Source organism: Typopeltis vanoorti, chromosome 2, assembly GCF_054136105.1.
Source record: "Typopeltis vanoorti isolate ZY-2024b chromosome 2, IOZ_Tvanoo_1.0, whole genome shotgun sequence".
NCBI classification, from domain to species: domain Eukaryota; kingdom Metazoa; phylum Arthropoda; class Arachnida; order Uropygi; family Thelyphonidae; genus Typopeltis; species Typopeltis vanoorti.
Window position 1 is genome coordinate 181,494,878 of NC_143550.1, and position 21,710 is coordinate 181,516,587.

General features: G+C 34.4%; 1 protein-coding gene across 1 annotated transcript in view; it reads right to left on the reverse strand.

Moving 5' to 3' along the window:
* Positions 1-21,710, reverse strand: part of LOC150109709 (uncharacterized) — a 288,439-nt gene that overhangs the window by 114,757 nt on the left and 151,972 nt on the right. The window contains exon 11 of the mRNA XM_090403014.1: positions 8,853-8,975. Coding sequence (XP_090259140.1) covers positions 8,853-8,975 — 123 coding nt within the window. The remainder of the gene's footprint in view (positions 1-8,852; positions 8,976-21,710) is intronic.

The following is a 21,710-nucleotide window of genomic DNA, read 5'->3' on the forward strand; positions in this document are numbered from 1 at the left end:
CCTAAGGGCTGAGGCTGATTCCATAAATAGTCTTTCATATTTGAACTTGCTGCGGAGTATTACTGTGGCTTTCTTCCATCTTATTCTGTGGCGAGTATCCAGAGCATGGTCTACAAGACCAGAGTGGCTATACTGGTGAAAACGGATGTAGTCCTTGTGTTTCTGATATTCGCTGTCCTGCCTGTTTGGCCAAAGTAGGACAGCTTACAGCTGCAAGGGACCTGGTATACACCAAGTAGGTCTAGGGGAAGTGGTTGGTCTTTAGTGGAGCAGATAAGGGATGCCAATTTTCTATATGGTCTGTAACAAGTGGTCAAATCATGTTTTTTTAAGATTTTGTTGATTTTTTTCCGAGGTGCCTCAGATGTAGGGAATGGTGATGGATTTAGAGTAATCTCCTTTGTGAAAGGGAGGGAGGGGAGGTGGGTTGTGGATAACTGGTTTAAGTATTTTTTGGATTCTTTTGAGGGGGGTAGCCATTGGCTGAGAAAGTGTCACGGATGTGATTTAGTTCAGTGGTTAGGGCTTGATCATTTGAACAGATTATTTTTGCCCTGTTGAATAGTGTCTTAATAACTCCATATTGTTGTGTGTGTGTGGGGGGGGGGGTGATGGGATTGCTGGTGAATGTATCTGCCTGTATGGGTGGGTTTTCTATAAACTGAGAAAACCAAGGTTCCATCAGGTTGGCGGGTGACTAGTGTGAACTTGATTCTAGGGTGTTGGTTGTTTAAGTGTGTTAGGAAGGAGAGGAGTGAATCTGGGCCATGTGGCCAAATAGCGAACACATCATTACGTAGCGAAGCCATATGTTATATATCTGTTCAAATGATCAAGCTTATTTAAAAATATAAATTAAAAGTTTATTTAATTTATATTTCTAGTGTACGCTGTCAATTCCTTAATTATTAGTTATCATTTTTAACCAGCCTCTCTACAAGAATAAAAAAAAGCCATCAAAGGCTTGAAATGTGAACAAATGGCATCAGTGGCAATATCATATTAAAAACAAGGATATTAGGAAAGCACTTGACATTGTCAGCATCCAGGAATGCATTAGCAGAGCTAATCTCAAGTAGTATGGTCATTTAAACAGAATGGTGAGGAAAGATTAGTAAAACAAGTGTTCTCTTCCAGGTTTGCAGGAAAATGACCCAGAAGAAGACCAAGATATAGGTGGAGTGATACAGTACAAAGTGCCTTAGACGATAGAAAAAAGATCTGTAGATAGGAAGTAAGTAATGATGTAAATTTTTCATGTAGTACTATCATATCTTGTACACCCCTTGAGGGTACATGGCAGGAATTTGATGATGATGATGAGAAACAATAAAGCACTGAAAAAGTATGTCAGGAAGTAACGGAAATCAAGTAAGTGATGTTTTTTGTAAAAAGAAAGATGTTATTTGGTATGATAACTCTATAATAAAACATGCTATTGATGAACGAGTTATAACTTCAAGTCTTCCTGGAGCAAAAATTAAGAATATAAAGGAAGCAATTCAAAAACAGAAAAGAAAAGTAAACGAGATTGTAATCGTAGCAGATACTAATAACTTAACTAGCGATAAATATGAGAGAGGACATGAAAGAGTTGTTGGAAGAGGCAAGCAAACAATTTGATGAGTAGGCTGTGTAGAAGGAATGGATGTGAGTTTTTGGATGTGTGGAGTGAGTCTGTAGGAAGATTGGATTTGTATAAGAGGGACAGCCTACACCTGAATGCATTTGGTATCTGGAGTCTAGAAAAACTAATAACTGCTATGAGACCTAGCACAGAGAATCAGGGAAACTAAATTATAAAGAGAGGAATGGTGAGAATGTGAGTGTAAGAGTGAAAATGTTATTAACTGTGTTAATGATGGGAATGGGCTTTGTCATGGAAATGTTTATGAGGAGAATGATTTCGACTTTGATGGATCCGAACTGGACGAACACAAACGTAAGCAATAATGTCTGCACTAGAGAGGAATAGAGATCTACAAGTTGTCCAACTGTGTCATGCAGACTGCAGACAAGAATATACAAAAGAACATGCAGGTTGATTATTATGTCTGTACTTGAATGCTAAGAGTATCAGAAACAAAGGGGTAGAGTTTGTTGCCTTAGTCAATATGTTGTGACCTCAGATTGAGATGACTATCAGATGACTTGAATCCAGTTAGAGTTGAGACCTATGATTGTAGTACTACTACTAACAGTATTTCATGTGGCAGTGAGTTCGAAGCCATCTAGCGTGAGGTGGAATCTAACAAGATCAATTATATAGTGGGTGTTGTTACAGACCTGGTGGATTGGTTGCTAGTGATGAAGAAATGCATCACGAAATAGAAAAGATGAGTGTGAAAAGAGTAATCATAATGGGACACTTTAATTATCCCAATATTGATTGGGTAGCAGTAAAATCTCATGAGAAGAATGAAAATGCATTTATTGAGTTGTTGTGGGACAACTTCCTCAAGCAGCATGTCACAGAAGGAACTCGAGGTCAAAGAGTGCTAGATTTGATTATAGTGTCACAGGGTGTTTTCAGTTAAAGATGTAACTATTCTGCCTTTGGTTGGTGACAGTGATAATGCAGTACTCACTAAGTTTATGAATGTCCCATTCAGAAAAGGTTACATGTTGAACTACAAAGCAGGAACATGGGAAAAACATTTAAACAATACTTAAATGATTCAATATGAGAATGTGACCTGAGAGTTCAATGGATATGTAATCTTATTAAGCAAGAGATTCGTAAGAAAAGTATGATGTGGAAGGAATACCGTATGCATAAGGATGATGTCCGTTATGAAAATTATAAGCAACAGGCTAGAATAGTCACAAATGTTGTAAGGAAAGCAAAGTCTGAGTATGAAAAGAAACTGGCTCGGCATGCTAAAGACAATCGATAAGAATTCTATCGATATGCTGCAAGTAAAAGAAAGAATTAATATGAAAGAATGACTCTTCTAAACAGATGGATTACAACATTGGTTTACTACGGGAAGGTCATGTTTTAGCAACTTGCTTACATTCTATACAATGTTAACTATTGTACTAGACAGGAATGGATACACCATGATACTTTTGGATTTTGCTAAGGCTTTTGGCAACATGGTAGACTGTTGCATAAATTGGAGAAAATGGGTTTGGGTTACAGAATATTAGCATGGATAAGAGGATGGCTGACTGACAGATATCAAAAAAGTGGTATATGGGGGATGTGAGTCTGCAAGTTTTAAGGTAACAAGTGGTTCCACAAGGATCAGTGCTTGATCCATTGTTATTCAATCAATACATGAATGACATTATGAGGGATATAACGTGTGAAACGCAACAGGTCTGAGATCTGTTTCGGGACCACTGTTGTTTAATTTGTATGTAAATGGCATTGGAAAGGGCTTAAATGGTGATATACAGTTGTTTGCAGATGATGATGCAAAGTTTGGGAGAGTCATGAAAAGTAGAGCAGATGTAGTTCTGCGGAAGGACTTAAATAGACTGGCAAGTTTTTTTTTTTTTGTTAATGTTGAATCTGTACATAAGAGATTGGTTGATCAACGTATAGTACATTAGTACCGTATATGGATAGTGGGTTCAGAAAGGAGGAATTTTTTTACATTTGATTTACAAAACTATGTATTCCTTGGGAAACACAACAGGAGGAAGATTGTTCCATAATACAGTAGTTGCAGGGATGAAGAAAAAGAAACTTGTTCTGTTTGTTTCAAGGTACACTGTGAAGGGATGTTGAGCAGCAGCTGCATGTGTTCTAACGCACTTTGTACTAAGTGGGGAAATCATTGATGTCATTTCAGATCAGCATTTCCCATGGAAATATTTCTAGAATATACATATTGCGGAAACCAAATACCTGTGCAAAAGTGGGGGGAGTGAGTTGGTAAGAGATGGGTCATTAATAAGTCTAATTGCTCTCCTCTGTATTGAATCAAACACTTTGAGGGGGCCCCACCCCATATGTGGGAGCAGTATTCAATAGCTGGGTAGATTTGCGACTTGTATAATGTTAACTGCTGTTCAGGTGTGAAGTAACATCTTGAGCGAAAAAGGAATCCTAGTTTTTTTTTTGAAGCTAAGGATGCAATGGTTGTGATGTATTTTATGCCAGGAGAGGTTTGATGTCAGGATAATTCCAAGAAGAGAAATCTCAGCCTGTCTGGAAATTTGGGTGTTGTCAAAAAGAATACTGGGAGAAAATGGTTCTTTTTTGTGAGAAATGAGACAGTACTGGGTTTTCTTTTACAACTCCAGTGGGGTTGTAAAGGGATACAACTCCATTGGAGGATGGCTTGGAGGTCTGAATTGAGGGCAGTGGTGGTTGCTGTTCTGTAGGTTGAGGTGAGTTGTGTAGAGTAAGGTTTATCAAATGAAAGGGAAGAGTGCAATGTGCTGTCGTCTGCAAAACTGTGTATTAGGTTGGAGTTAGCTAGTCTTGGGCATGGACTGTGGGGTTTTTCCTTCTACAAACAGGCAAACCAGCTTGAGACCATAACACTTCTACAGACATAGGATAGACAGGGAGGCATAGGGCCAAACACCTTATCTTTGTATAACGGTTGTGGTTAAAAGGAATAGAAACCCTTGACACTATAAAGGTAAAAGGGAGAAAGATGAAGAAGATCTATGTATAATTTATTTAGATTTTAATTAGATTTTCATAATATTTTTATTCTTATACAGTGAAAGTAATATTTCACTGATTGGTGAGTTTTCTAATTTCAGTTTCATCTTAAAGAGGTATAAATATTCTTTCTTACTTTGATACTACAGGTTCTGTTGATGGAATATTAATATTTATAAAACTGGAATAGGGTGGTTTAGGGAAATGGGGCACCATATTTAAGAATATTTATTCTACAAACTGTTCACTGTTTTTCTGATTACTTAGACACCATCCACACACACAGTATATGTACATTTTATCTGAACCAATTCAGAAGATGAGGTGTTTCAGTACTGAATATATGTGTATTTTAAAAATGACTCCACTTTTCGTCATAGGAAAGATATGTTGTATGCTGTTATCGTTAACAGATTTTTTTTTTAAGATCATAGGTGCACTTTTTATTAATTATATTAAAGAAAATGATAATAAAAATTATGTAAAGGCTATCATAATGATGTAAATCAGCATTAGCTAAATTGCCATCTGTGACTGAAATACTAGTCTTTACCATTTCCTCCAAAGCTAGTATTTTCAGACGAAGAAATTCATCTCTCACTTAATAACAATTACAAACGTCCATGCCTATTGCGAGTTTCGAATCCACAGCTCATTGGTGGGAGAGGGTATGCTATCTAGTTGGTTATTCATCATCATGATTTATTTACGATTTATAAATAGGGAAACAAACTAAATAAATAGGAATAAGAAAAAATTAATTATTATACGTAGCTTCCCGGCATCTCTGTTTTGAGCCAGTTGAGTTATTTCTCGTGGAGAGAGTATCTGTGCTGATAATGTCATTAATATACTGCCAGAATTGTTTAGTTGATCTTCCTCTCTGTCTTTGTCCATTTGAAGGGATGTATAAAAATAAGATGTCAAATTATGGAGAAGCAGGATGTCTCAGTTGATATCCAAGCCAATCAAGTTTACGCCTGCATTGGGTTTCAATCAAGGATTTTTGGTTTGTCTCTTCTAAAATAGTGGAATTACGAATATGATCCTTCCAAGAGTAACTGAGTAACAGTCTTAAACAGGTTGTATTAAAGCTATTAATAGTTTTTATTGCTTTTTTGGGTGGAAACGTTCCATGTTTCTCCATGATATAAGACGATAGCCTGAGAAGTTGCTTAGTAAAGCCCAATTTTTGTTTCCAAGGTAATGGGAGACAATTTTGATATATTTCTTAGATTCCTATGTTGATTGAGAGCTTTATATTTTCTCAATAATATGTCATTTACAGTATTAGTTATATTTGAGCCTAAGTGCTGGAAGTCTTCTACTTTTTCTAAAGGTTGGTTGTGTTCTGTAATGATGGAACCTTGTACTATATTTGTCAGTATTTTAGTTTTATTTCATTTAACTGTCAATCCAAATATTTTTGCAGCTTGGCATAGTTTGTCAAAGTGTTGTTGTGCCTGGGCTAAAGATGAGTCTATTAATACTATATCATCTGCATAGCTGAGGTTGTCAGCTGGTTGAGTCAGTTGTTAATGACATGATATTTCTTATTACAGTTTTCTTCTGAATGGTTCACAAGAGAAGTAATTAATTACTTATTTCACTTTGAGAGCATCCATCTATATTTTTTTTTTCAGTAAAAAAGACCAAGTATAAAATTTTAAATTTCTTAGTGTCATAAAATACTATTATTGGATGAAAAGGCTAGTATTGAAGCAGCATATTCACATCATTATGATAGCATTTATGTAATTTTATTATCATTTTCTTTAATATAATTACTCAAAATTGCACCTATGATCTTAAATTGCTGTCCATCTAGCTCTGCAAATGATAGCAGCATGCAAGATGTCTTTACAATGCAGGAAAAGTGCAGTGATTTTCAAAATACATGTGTATTCAATAACTGAAACATATCACTTTCTAAATTAGTTCAGATCAAAAAATATATCACACCTGGATGGATGTCTAAATGCGCAGAACAGAAAAATAGTGAATGGTTAGAAGAATAAATATTCTTAAATATTGTGCCCTTTCTCCCTAACTATTTTTAAATATTTTGTTCTCCCTAATAACTATTCTAACTACTAACAGAATAGTTAATAGGAATATGTAAATAGCTAACTATAAATATTAGTTGCATATAACTATTATCCCTAAATTGAATTTTCCAGACACTCTATGCTAAGGCCAACTGAAGATAAAAGAACTCAAGTCTAGTGGAAAGAACAAGCAAGAAGAACAAGAGTCGAGACTCCAAGCCTGTTGCCACTGTATAGACTGCATTGAGACAAGATGTGATTGTTAATAATTCAATGCAGAGAACATGTTCAGAGGAATTAAAAGAACTAAGCCAGAAATTCCAAATGTTGGTAGGAGAAGTAATGTACACATTGTGAGGTAGAAGCTAACTAGACACAAAAATACAGTTGCATGTTGCTGCAGACTAGGGTCATATGAAAAGGTCTGAACTGCACAGACAGAGAAACCTTACTATCATTATGCATGATTTCAACTATAGATATATAGACTGGAGAAAAGAAAACATGTAAGACAAGCAAAGAGAATTTATTACTATTAATAACTATCTTAAACAGCATCTGATCATGGTGCATGAGTACTACTAATAATAGCATCTGAAAAACATGAAATAACTTTCCCTTTATGTTGGCTTCCCTCTCCTATCAAATAATAAAAAAATTTCCCTACTTACCTCTTTATTATACTGTGGAACTACATGCACAAATAAGACTTGTATCCAATTTCCTTTTGTAATTTTTCCATAATAGCACATGGAATTGACTGCCACTCGAAATGTTTATCTTCATTTAGTATTGAGTACTAGAATAGCCTACTACTTCCTTTTCTGATCATTGCTGTCTGAATATGACATATTATTATTTAGTAGTGACTTCCCCTCCCCATTTGGCACTAAGACCAATTATATCATCATAGTATTTCTTTAATTCCTCTGCTAGCTTTTTCTTTTTTTCTTCCCTAATATTTTTTGTTGCTGATGCCTATCATCAATTCCAAGTTTCAGATTTTTCCAATAGGTGACTTCAGCTCAGTGATCAAAGCAAACAGTAAGACAATGTTCATCCTGGTTCTTTAACAAAAGCAATAAGGACCTTGTTTAAATGGGTGATGCAACTAGTCAGCATGTCATTAAATAATGTTGTACCATACTATTTCTTGTGTGGTCTAAGTCAATAAAGAATATAATTTGCTCAGCAAGTCCAAAATTGCCAGCCTTTCATCATTTGTTTGATAGACATGGATCAGAGGCTCTAGTCAGGTCTTCACATTCCTTACAGACTATGTGAAGTCTCATCGTAGTCAACAATCACTGATCCATATAAATAATATCCTGAAAGAACAATTAAAATAAAAATCCTACATTTATCATTTGCAGAAAATTTCAAATTAACCACCAGGACTGCAGAATAGAAAAAACTTCCATTTTCATTCAGATTATCTCCTTGCAGATGCTGGCTAGTATCCACTAGTCCATCTATTCTGTCTCACAGACAATATTCAACCTGATTAATTGGAAATGTAATCAAACTGTTGTGCATTTCATAAATTAAAGATGCCAAGAAGTTATATTCTCAGTTTAATCCTTTATTCAAGTGTAAGCAAACAAAGTTTGCACATGAAGTAACTTCATGGCAGTATCTCATAATGCATAGCATTATGGGATACTAAGGCGATTGATGTGAAGTCATTAGCCTCTATATATGAGTTGTTCTGTCATGAAGTTAACTCATGTGCAAACTTTGTTAGCTTACAATTGGATAAAGGATTAAACCAAGAATATAACTTCTTGGTATATTTAATTTATAATATACCCAAAGTGAAAAAACTTTCAACATGCTGTGCATTTCACACTCAAGTTACATGAATCAATACAGATGTATTCTACTTCTATGCACAATGGTATGTCTTTTCGTAATTCTTTCGTATTCATCTTAAAACAAATATCTGGAATAGTCCAACGAAAAAAGCAAAAGAAATCTGTGCAACAGATGAGCCCAATGCTAAATAACAGACTAAGATATATGAAAGTTTTTAAAATAGGTCAAATGAATAATATTTAGAACTCATTTCCTGTTGATTAGAACCCTACAGAAATGCAAATAAATTCAATCAACTATTAAGATAAAAAGACCTATTCTGATGAGGTGTTTTTATGAACAACATTTAATTCTCCACTTACCTAGGAAGATGAGAAAATTTTTGTACGTGGTGGGCAGTTTTTCCTTGGCATTTTTCACAAGAAAACATCAACTTTTCTGGTTTAAAATAAGTATCAAGGGCATCTTGAACAGATAACCTTTCCCTGTTAAAAGTATAGGAAGAACAGGATAATGAAATTATCAATCGTACACAGTACTGAAAACTATAACAAATATCAATTTTTGGTATTTATCAGATTTTTTTCCCCCGGTGATTTGTAATAAATTTGCTTTAAGATGATTTTTGCACAGCTTTAAATTTCAATAATAAATTTAGTTTAATCCTTTATCCAAGTGTGAGCAAACAAAGTTTGCTCCTGAAAGTATCTTCAGGAATGGGGTAAGGTAGTACAACACCGGACAACTCGTTACAAAGGTGGAGCAAGCTAACATCACTCCTATCTCAGTATCTCCCATAATGCAAAACACATCTCCTTGCAGATATGTATAATGTCATGCATTAAGGGAAGGGCAACTACCCAGACTAGTTTCGACCTTTATTGAGGTCTCTTCAGTGGGAGCCAGGCCAAAGTGAAGATACCAGGCAGAAGCATTAGCAAGGTCATCTCTACCTATAGGAGTTGCCAAACAGTGTGCCACCTTTTTTTTTTTTATTAAATTACTCTGGATTTAGAGAAAAATGTTGAAAGGTTATTTTTCACTTGGTTAGACTATAATAAATTTAGTTTAATCCTTTATCCAAGTGTGAGCAAACAAAGTTTGTGCCTGAAAGTATCTTCAGGACTGGGGTAAGGTAGTACAACACCGGGCAACTCGTTGCAAAAGTGGAGCAAGCTAACATCATGGTCCCACTGAGAGAGACCTCAATAAAAGTCGAAACTAGTCTGGGTAGTGGCCCTTCCCTTAATGCATAACATTATACATATCCGCAAGGAGATGTGTTTTGCATTATGGGAGATACTGAGATAGGAGTGATGTTAGCTTGCTCCACCTTTGCAATGAGTTGCCCGGTGTTGTACTACCTTACCCCAGTCCTGAAGATACTTTCAGGTGCAAACTTTGTTTGCTCACACTTGGATAAAGGATTAAACTAAATTTATTATAGTCTAACCAAGTGAAAAATAAACTTTCAACATCTTTCTCTAAATCCAGAGTAATTTAATAAAAAGGTGGCACACCGTTTGGCAACTCCTATAGGTAGAGATGACCTTGTTAATGCTTCTGCCTGGTATCTCCACTTGGACCTGGCTCCCACCGAAGAGACCTCAATAAAGGTCGAAACTAGTCTGGGTAGTGGCCCTTCCCTTAATGCATAACATTATACATATCTGCAATGAGATGTGTTTTGCATTATGGGAGATACTGAGATAGGAGTGATGTTAGCTTGCTCCACCTTTGCAACGAGTTGCCCCCGTGTGTTGTACTACCTTACCTGAGTCCTGAAGATACTTTCAGGCGCACTCTTTGTTTGCTCACACTTGGATAAAGGATTAAACTAAATTTATTATAGTCTAACCAAGTGAAAAATAAACTTTCAAGAGCTTTAAATTTCATTTAGTCATATATTGTATGTTTCTTTTTCTTTGTTCTCCCTTTTTTTTTTAATAAATAAGAGCCATTAGTTCTATTGTCATTAATTTGTCATATGCAAAGTTAGTAAAATTTGGGTTTTAAAAAATTTTTTCATTGCAGGCATGCCTTAGCAACACACATTGATGTTTCACCACCGGTAACAGCAGCCCACCCTTGCTCACTGTTGTTGATCAAAAGTTTTCTTTTATTACTCGAAGAAACACAAAAATGATGCACCCACAGCTCTTACTATAACAAAAAACATAAAGATCAGTAGTTTCTCCTCCTTATGCAAACAAAGCTGTAAATAACCCCACATGAAAAGCATAGCTCCTACAATGCTCCAATAATATACAAGAAAGCAACTGCATTTCCTGAGAAAACAGAATTCTCTCCAGAGTTGCAGGCATAATACAAATGTATTTAATAACACCTCATAATCCAATGTATTAATAGAATTAGGCATTAAGAATTGGGCATTTGCCACAGTACATTTGCTGTGTTGATCAAATCCTGTCTTCTGAAGCACTTAATATTGTCAAACATGGGCCTTATTATAGAGGCTCACAGAGTTCAGATTTTCCAGTCATAGTGCCATATTTTGATAAGTCAGGCTGATTTCAGGCAAGATATTAATATGGCATGCCTGAAATCAGCCTGACTTAGAAACAACAATCCTTTACAGCTCACCTGTGTGCCAGCTAAAAAGCTAAGTAGAGAATAGATAAATAAATCACATAGTAAAAAAGCAGTACAACCAGAGCCAGAAAATAATTACAAACCACCTGGTTGAGCAGATCCATAGCTTTCGCAAGGCTTATCACAAAAACTGCTCACAGCGTAACTACACTATAGACATCAGCTGTCTGATGACTCACAAGAGCTTAAAAACCTGGTCAGAGAAAGGGGTAGAAAAATTTTCAATAAGAGGAAAAGGATTTACTACCTAATCTACGGCCTCGAATCCCAATGACAGGGTACCTATTCATGGGTCTTGACCACTCATTCCAAGATACTCAAAATAAGCCAGCACTTTAACAACTATTCTATCACTAAATGCCATAGGATGTATACTAGACCACCACAAAACAGGCAAGTCCTACAGCATATACCTGACCACTGTTCAGAAACAGTTATGCTACAAGAAACCAATATTATTATTATGGAGTCAAAACACCCGTCTTGAACACATGACTTGTATCACTGTCCAGCCATACCACTACATGGTTCAGGAGATATAATTGGTATATCCATCATAAGTTCACTAAATCTACAAATCATTCATCCCTTTCCTGTGCAATCAATCTATGCCTTCACTAAAACACTTCCTAGGAAATTAATCCACCTAATGAATATACATACCTCAGGGTGAGCATTATCGATAAGAGAATTAAGTCTATCTGACTACAGATAGGTAGTCAGATAGACTTGAAGTAATAGCTTTTTTTTTTCCTACCATATTCTCTTATTTTGAACAACAGGATTTCCCTTGTCAGCTTTAGTAATATTTAAATTGTTGCTATTCTTCAAAGACTTCAGCATTAGTTCTCTTATTAATGAATGAAGAACAAATGAAAAAGCTTAAAACCTTCTTTGGTTGTCCACCTAGATTATATGGTCTTCTGAAAGTTCATCAACCAGGCTCCATTAAGACCAGCTGTTGACTGTGTAGGATGTCCTGCATATAAGATAACTAAACAGTTATCCAATTTACTTGCTACTTCTACTTATATAAAACACATTTGGATATTAAAAATAAAATTTGTAATCTTCATCTGGACACTTCTGATATTACGATTAGCTTAGATGTTGCATCCTTGTTTATTAATACTGCTTTATTGGACACTATTGAAATAGTTTAAGAAGAATTTCCTTCAGATGTTGTTCAAGTATTTGGCATTCTGGTATTTCTCCCTTAAAAACAAATTATACCAACAAATTGAAGAAACAGCTATGGACAGTCCTATTTCTCCTACCATTGCCAACTTTTTCATGAAACACTTTGAACAACATATATTTGATAACATTTTTCCTAGACCTACACATTGGTAAGGATATGTGGATGATAATTTTGCAGTTTGGAATAGCTCTGAGTTGCAGCAGTTTCTTTCCAAATTAAATGCACTTCATTCCAGAATCCCATTCACCTTAGAAAAAAGAAACAAATAACCAAATAGCCTTTGTAAATATTATAATTCTTTGGCAACTAGATGGAAGCTTACAATTTTCAGTTTTTTTGGAAGAACTCATACAGAATCTCACTGCCATCCTAGTCAAAAGGCTGGGACCATTAGGACTCTTGTACATCATGCTCATTCTTTATGTTGTTCAGACAAACTTTTACAGAAAGAACTGCAGCATATTAAATCCACCATTTTATCAAATGGTTTTATGGATTCATTTATCAAAAAAAAAAAAAAAAAAAAAAAAAAAAAAAAAAAAAAAAAAAAAAAGAAGAAGAAGCTTTTAACAGTTATGGTATTTCTGCCTCTTCCAATACAGAAGAAATAACTCACATTCCTATCTTTTATGTGCATGGCATTTCTGAACACATTACAAGTTTCAAAACCACTGGATATTTTTGTTGCCTTTTGCCCATCAGTAAATCTCCACCTTTTATGCCTCTCATAAGGACAAGCTTTCACCTCTCAATTATTCAGGATTCCTTGCTTTTATTCATCAAGAACACAAGTCTTATATTAAATATCATGAACCTGAACAGTCTGAACTTGCTATCTGTACTAAAAATAATTTATAGGAACAAGATGAGTCCTTCATAAAAATCACTTCCTGATAGAACATCTTTATAAAGAAATGTGTGAAACTACTTCATTGTCATAACAAGCGGATCCAATGGTCTACATCTGTCCCCTTTGTGGGAGATGGGAAAGATTAGCAGATTTAAAAAATACTAACTTTATTTATGTGTGTGCTATTTTTTTATTTTTTAATTAGAAAATTATTGACTATTTTAGTTATGTTACCTTAGCTACCAAAGTGGTGCTTTTCAGAATTGTCTGTTATTGTTTAATTGTCATGCTATAATCCCATACTGAAGATGCCTATGACACTTAGGCAAAAACTTTACAGAAAATAAGTTTTTTACATTAGTTTTCCTTCATTTGTATATGTATTATTATTATGCCAACTCACAGTATTCTATTACTGATACACTCATAAGTGATGTCCACATTACTATGAATTATTAAGTGGCACTTGCTCTTCAAGGCCAAATTCTTCAAGTTTGGCCTTGAAGAGCAAGTGCAGGAAACCAATCCATTCAAAGGAACATATAGACACACTTCAGGATGAGAAATTGGTAGTTCAAGTTGTGGACTTCATCCAAAGTCATCTTGGCAATGCTGACAATAACCACATTACATTTGCAGATTTTAATTGCACCTCTAGACTCAACAAGACCAATGTCAATGTCAAGAAAGACTTAAATATTGGTTCAACTCATCCAACAAATAATGAACAGCCACAAACTCAGTAATGTAATTTAGATACCAATATCCACACAATAATCTTCTCTTCAAGAGATAATGGTAGTTCTACCAGAGCTCTATATATCAACCATGCCTTGACAGATATTAGATACATAAACACACCACACCCTTAGTAACAGGACTCACATCTTTCATCACAGGTATCAGACCATGATCATGAGACTAATGTCAACAAGCAGACATTAACCTTTGTGCCATAAGGACTGACAATTGCAGTATGAAGAAATTCTCCTGCACACTACAAATTACTATCAAAATATATACAAAGCCAACACATTGCTTTGAGCTTTGATGATTTGACAAAGCCTGCAACTCCTTGTCAAAAGACAAGTCCCCAGGGGAAGATAGCCGTACCAATGAATTTGCACTCCCTGGGAGCAACTCAGGCCTCTCCACTAGAGTACAAAATAAAAGTGGAATGAGTACAAGTCATCAAATTCATCCTGAAAAAAAAAAGCAACTTACTAAATTAGAAAACTGGCCCTTTCAAAACAGTTAAAACATTATAAATTATGGAATGAAAGAATAATAGAAGCTAGAATAAAAATAGATAGAGGCTATTTAACAATAAGTGGTTTATATGCCCCAGAAGAAGGAAGAGAACAGGATAATATTGATTTTTATAATCAGCTACAAAACATATATAATAAAATAAATAAAAATGATTACATAATTTTAGCAGAGACTTAAATGCAAGAATTGGAAACACGAAAATTAATAATAATATAGGAATACATGGAGAACACACTCTAAACAGAAATGGTAAAAAATTGATTGACTTTGTAGTTTATAATAACCTAAAAATAATGAATTCCTTCTATAAACATAAAGACATACATAAATATACTTGGGCAGCAAGAGAATGGAAATCAATATTAGATTACTTCATATTAAATGAAAAGACATCAAAATTTTCACTAGATGTTAGAGTTCACAGAGGATATGAAATAAGCAGTGACCACTTCCTTGTTAAAATAAAATTAAGATTACCACCTAAATGACTACAAGTAACAAGAACAGAAAGAAAAATTGAAACATTTGTTTATAAAACTAGACTATTGAATGACACAAATGTACAATGGCTATATGAACAAAGAATTAACCAGTATCTAGATAAAATAAAACAAAATGAAGAAATAGAAATAGAATGGCTTAATATAAAAATGATACTAAATGCAGCAGCAAATGAAAGCTTAGGAAACACCAAAAAAATTCAATAAAAGAAAAAAACTGAAGATCTGGGATGATACAATCAAAGAAATAATCAAAAAGAAAAAAGAAGCCTATCACAAATGGTTAAGCAGTAAAAGATTAGAAGATGAAATAGAATATAAAAGAATAAGAGCCATAGCTAAAAGAGAAGTTAGAAAAAGACAGAGAATCATGGAATAAATTTGTTTCTAATTTAGAACATGATTTATATAAAATAAGACCCAATGTATATAAGATTTTGAAACACCTAAATGCAGATACCAAAGAAAACATAAAATTAAACACTGAATTGAAATTAGAAAAATTAGAAGAATTTCTAAATTACTACACAGAACTGTGGACAGGCGAATATTTTAAAAAAGATAACCGGCAAACAATTAACGAAAATGAAATAACTGAAGAAGAATTAGAAATCAGCCTGAAAGAAACAAGAAACGGAAAATCACCTGGAGAAGATAAGCTAGGTTCAGAACTATATAAATACGCAGGAACAAGATTCAAAGGAAGATTCTTATTATTTTTAAATAAAATTTACTCAACTAGTATCCCCCCAATAGAATGGAAAAAAAGCAATTGTGATTCCTATCTTTAAGAAAGGTAATAGAGATGAGCTAAAAACTATAGAGTTATCAGTATACTAAATTCATGTTACAAAATATACAGCAGAATCTTAAATAACAAACTAATGAAATATTCCAAAAACTTTATTCTAGAGGTACAAAATGGATTTAGAAAGGACGATCCACGTATAGACCCAGCCTTCTGCCTAAAATTAATACTAGAGAAAAGAAGAGAATATAATTTAGAAACACATATTGCATTTATTGACTTTGAAAAAGCATTGGACAAAGTTAAAAGAAACATTATTTAACATATTAAAAGAAAGACAAATACCAAATAATATCCTAAAAGCTGTCACAAGTTTATATGAAAATAATAAAATACAAATAAGATTAAATCATGAGCCATCATATACAAGAGAGATAAACCAAGGGGTCCGACAGGGATGTCCCCTCTCAGCAACTTTTTAATATCTACTTAAATGAAATAATAATAAAATGGAGAAAAAATTTACATCAAGGAATTAAACTTCCACCTACAGTTAACTTAAACACTCTCCTCTTTGCAGACGACCAAATAATAATTACAAATTCTGAAGATAACTTACAGAAAGCTATTTTAAATCTAAATGAGATATCCAAAGATTATGGTATGATATCAATGGAAAAATCAAAAACTATGGCCTTTAAAGGACAAGGTCCAGCAAGAACTAAAATAGTATTAGATAACAAGATCTTAGAACAGGTGAATTCATTTAACTACCTAGGATGTATGATCACTTATGAAAATGAAAAAGATATAAACATAAAAATTGCAAAATATTTAAAAATAACAGGAGTAATTAACTCTATATTTAAACCAAACCTAGTTCAAAAACAAACCAGACTAAAAGTATACAATACATTAGCTCTACCGGTCTTAATGTATAGAAGCGAAATCTGGACAATAAAACAAAAAGACAAACAAAGATTAACAACAGCAGAAATGAAGTTTATGAGAAAAACTGCCCTATTTGATCACAAAAGAAACGAAGATATTATGAAAGAATTAAACCAAGAACCAGTAATTGAAAAAATTAAAAAATATAAACATAGATGGATGGAACACGTTCAAAGAATGAAAACAGAAAGATTACCAAAACAAGCCTTAAAGTACAAGCCATGAGGAAAAAGAAAACCAGGACGTCCTCTTAAACGATTCAACGATGACTTCTAATGCCGGAACAGGCCATACTAGGCCTAAATTCTTGATACGTATGATGATGATGACTAAATTGGAAAACTGGCATAAATTTTCCATTGTGAATACTAATGGCAAAATAATATCCAGAGTTTCTGCTAAGAGGATTAAACATGCACTAGAGGACAAACACCATACCTATACTAACTGACTGATCTATGGCAATCGGCACGTCATTAAACAGAGCATGTGCCTTATAACACTGGACCAAGAGAAGGCCTTTGACACACTGGACATTCCCACTTCTTCAAATGCTTGCAAGTGTAAAGCACAAGAATGGTGAGAGCCTGTTGTCTAAAAAACTACTTCTGTGTCATACCAGAGGAAAATAAAACAAGGCTCATCACTATCTAGCTTACGTTACACAACTGTCATAGAGCTTTTCATGTGCAGAATGAATACTCTCCTTAGTAAGGTTAATACTTCAATCCCTTCCTACCAAGCACTGACCTGGACAGCCAATGCCAATGAAGTCACCATAAGCTCATCAGTAGGAAGACACATACAAATGTGATATCATATGTATCAGGTAGCTTCACAAGCCAAATTAAATCCACACAAAACCATGGAATTATAGTGCCGAATGTAGAAAGGAAAAGCAAAATTGACTGACCTATACCAGGCCAATGGTCTCAATAAAGGGGACAAATGTCTTGGAATCTACTTAGGAAACATGCCTATGCTAACAGAAATAGAGACAAACTAATCCAAAGCTTCAAACAAGTTCCAGGAAAATTGGCCAGAGTACAAGCAATCTATCACAGGAGAATAACAATCAGTCAAATAACAGAAAGTGTGCTCTGGAATACTCTGAAGATTCTGACTTTTCCAGAACAATTCATTAAAAAACTGTATTTAATAAGGACCAAAATCAACTGGCTCTCATACTAAAGTTTTATCTTCCTCTTCAGATGAGAGGACAGTGCTTGTTATTTTAGTTGACTAAAAGGTTACAAACTTATGTACCCTGTTTTTCATCAACATTCAATGTCATAAAAGGCAAGATAAATAGTCCATAAAATACACCTCTTCTGTTACTAGAGGTCACATACTCCCTCTCTATTAAGAAAGACAGTGCATATGTTGCTACATCTCACCACCTTTCACACAGATACATTTCAAAAGGGAATTTCTGTTAAAGGTTAGGTTTGGTTGTGTTAAATATGAACACAAAGCTTTTTTTTTTTTTTTTTTTTTTTTTTTTTTTTTTAATTCCCTGGAATATGGGAACTAAGTTAACAGATGGAAGCTAACAATTCTACACTTTGGACAGCCATGCCAGAAATCATATCAGAAACAGACCTTTGACAACATATCAAAACTGGATAAGTTAATCTCAGGTCATCAGTTTATGCAAATAATGTTATACTCTTAAATAAATGCTATAAAAGTCTGTAGGATTCCTTAACAGAACTGAATAACTGCTGTAAAAAAAAAAACTGGCATGAAAATTAGCAGGTATACAATGAAAACATCACTTCATTCTGAATGCAGAACCAAGTAAACTACTTCCATTTTTCAAACATAATTTTTTAGTGAACAGGGCAAATTAAATATAGAAATATACAACAGGTAAATAAGATAAATTAATTACAACACTAAAATGGCTATATACAAGACAGCTTTCAAAACACATTTTAACTTCTGGATCTGAGAGAGAAATAAAATAAATTAAAATTGAAGATATTAAGAACTTTACATTGTCAACATTCCGGAATGTGTGCGTGGAGTAAATCTCAGGTTGTATGGTCACTTAAACAGAATAGTGAAGTAATGATTAGCAAAATAGATGCCTGATGCCAAAACTGAAGAAAAGACCAGTATCTATGTGGAATAATATAATAAGAAGTGCCTTACATGACTAAAAGTGTGCTTAATATTGAACTACTAATAAATTGAAGAATTTTAAAGACATGGGTTGCATCAAGTTTCTAGTCTATTTTGGCTGTTTGGAATAATTATGAGATATAATAGTTAATCATTTTCAAGAAGCAAAGAATGATTCAAATTGAGACCAAAAAGAAAAAAAAGTGCACGCACGAATTCAGGACTACAGAAAAAAATTATAACTACAAACTTTATACTAGACTTGTTAATGTGTGATACACCTTCAAGCTTGAGTTTAGATTTGCAGAAATATGACACAGATCTGTCCATGGCAAATAATAATAATAAAGAAAGAAAGAAAGAAAGTAAGTTTTAATACAACTTTTTCATGAAAGACAGTTATGGAACAATATTGCAAAGATGCCGAAAAATTATGATTCCAGCAACTTTGATTAAAATTTCTCTATCAGTAGAGCAATTCCCACAGAATAAATAACGGAAAAAACTCAGGTAGAAAGATTATTTATTAGTATAATTTTCGTCTGTGTGTCACAGGCATCCTCAGTACATTAAGCTCAAAATTAAACACTAACTGACAATTCCAAAAAGCGCCACCTAAGTAGCTAGTGTAAGATAACTAAATTAAACACTAACTGACAATTCCAAAAAGAGGCACCTAAGTAGCTGGTGTAAGATAACTTAGTTATCTTATTCGAATGCGAAGAACCGACCACAGCTTTGGACAATGTCCAATCCTCACCTTCTCGTTGTGCACCCTGTTGGGTGCACAATGAGAAGGTGAGGATTGGACCTAGATACTGAACCTAGATATCTAGGTTCAGTATCTAGGTAGATATCTAGAATCTACCTAGATACTGAACGAACGAGGATGGCTGGCAATTTGGGATTTAGCAGACCAAATTGTATTCTTCTTGGCTTAAACCAAAATACAAAATGATAGTACAACTAGAGAAAAATTTCATGCCGGATGGGGTGTCACCCAGTTAAACAAGGCCCCCGGTTGTTTTCGCCAGGGAACCAGGGCAAAACAGCGAAAAGTCGCCTACTGGAACAAATACTAAAACACATTCCAACTCAACATCACCAGAGTTAAAGATCGGTACTCTCAACATAAGAAGCCTGAATAGCAAAGAAATGGAGCAAGTTGAGGAATTAGATAGGTACCAGATCGACATAATAGGTGTGACTGAAACAAAAAAGACAAAAACTGGCGAGTTCTTTCTGAGCAATAAATACCAAATGTTATTTTCAGGCAATGACAATCAAGGAAAAGAAGGAGTAGCCATAGTATTCAACACTAAATACGAGGCTAATCTTCTTGAATGAGAGGCAGTCTCAAGTAGAGTAATGTGGGCAAATATCAGAATGGGGAACTGGATAATGAGACTCATTTGTGCCTATGGTCCCAAAGAAGGATCAACTAAGGTAGAAGTGAGGAATTTTTTGAGGCTTTAGAGAAAGCAACTGACATAACGAAAAAGGAAAAGTTGGTCCTTGTTGTGGATCTAAATGGCAAAATAGGAAATGAGTGTCAGACATACAAAAATATTTTGGGAAAATTTGGAGAAAAGATCAAAGCTAATAATACTGGCAAATACCTGTTGGATTTCTACTCAGGAAATGGACTGGTTATTACTAACACCGTGTTCCAACATAAAAATTTGAACAAATTCACATGGAAATAAGAGGCAGGGAATAAGTAAAGTCTCATTGACTATGTTATTGTCAATTTGATGTTTTCTCCCTGGCGCAGGACACCAGAGTGTAAAGAGGATTTGAAATTGGAAGTGATCACTATTTAGTCTTGAGCAGGATAAAACTGAATTTCATATTGAAAAGAATAACATGTAAGAAAGTTTTAAAGCAAATGAAAGTTGATCAGTACTTAGATGTGAACTATAGACTAAAATACACAAAGATTATTGAAGAAAAAATGAAAGAGTTTGAGAACAGCAACAAAACCTTAGGGATTCAGTAGCAAGGCCTGAAGAAAACACTGTTTGATTCAGACAGAGAGGCATGTGGTGAGGTTGTCTGCAAGGATAGAAAAACGAGAACTGCATGGTGGACACAGAAAGTTAAAGAGGCAGTGAAGGAAAAGAAGAAAGCATATCAAAAGTTCCTGTCAAACAAGTCAGCTTGTACTCTTAGATAATACAGAGACAAATGTAAGAAAGCTAAACTCTGTGTAAAACTAGCTAAACAAGTCATTGGAGGACTTTGGCATGAACATAGAAAAATAATATCAAGAAGGTGGCAAAATATTTGGAGGTTGTTGAAGAAGCTTAGGAATGGAGGAAAGAGTACTGTAAAAGGTGAGATGATAAAAGTGACATGAAAAGGGCAGAAAAAGATATACTTGAAGTATGGAGTAATTACTTTGAGAAATTGCTAAATGAAACAAGCAGTGATAGCACAGTGGTAAAAAACACTCAACAGGCATACAGTCAGTAATATATATCCATACTTGCAGTAGAAAAAGCCATCAAAGCCTTAAATTGTGGAAAGGCAGCAGAAGTGGATGATATTCAACCAGAAATGCTGAAGTATGGTGGTATAAAAGTCTTGCAGTGGCTGCACTGCATAGTTCAGAAAGCCTGGACAGAAGAACGAATTCCCGATGATTGGAATAGAGCTCTCATAGTACGCATATATAAAAAGAGAAATAAAACTGAATGTGAGAATTACAGAGTATTTCCCTACTGAGTGTTCCTGTTAAGATATATGCAAGTATACTTGAGAAACAGTTTAGAAAAATTGTAGAAGAACAAGCTGGATTCAGGCCAAATAGAGGCTGTCAGGATCAGATCTTCACTTTATGACAAACAGTGGAGAAATCATGGGAATATAACACGATGCCAAGAGAGAAGCTGTTCAATATGCTACAGTTATATGGTGTACATGGGGCATTATATCAAGCAATACTTAATCTTTATT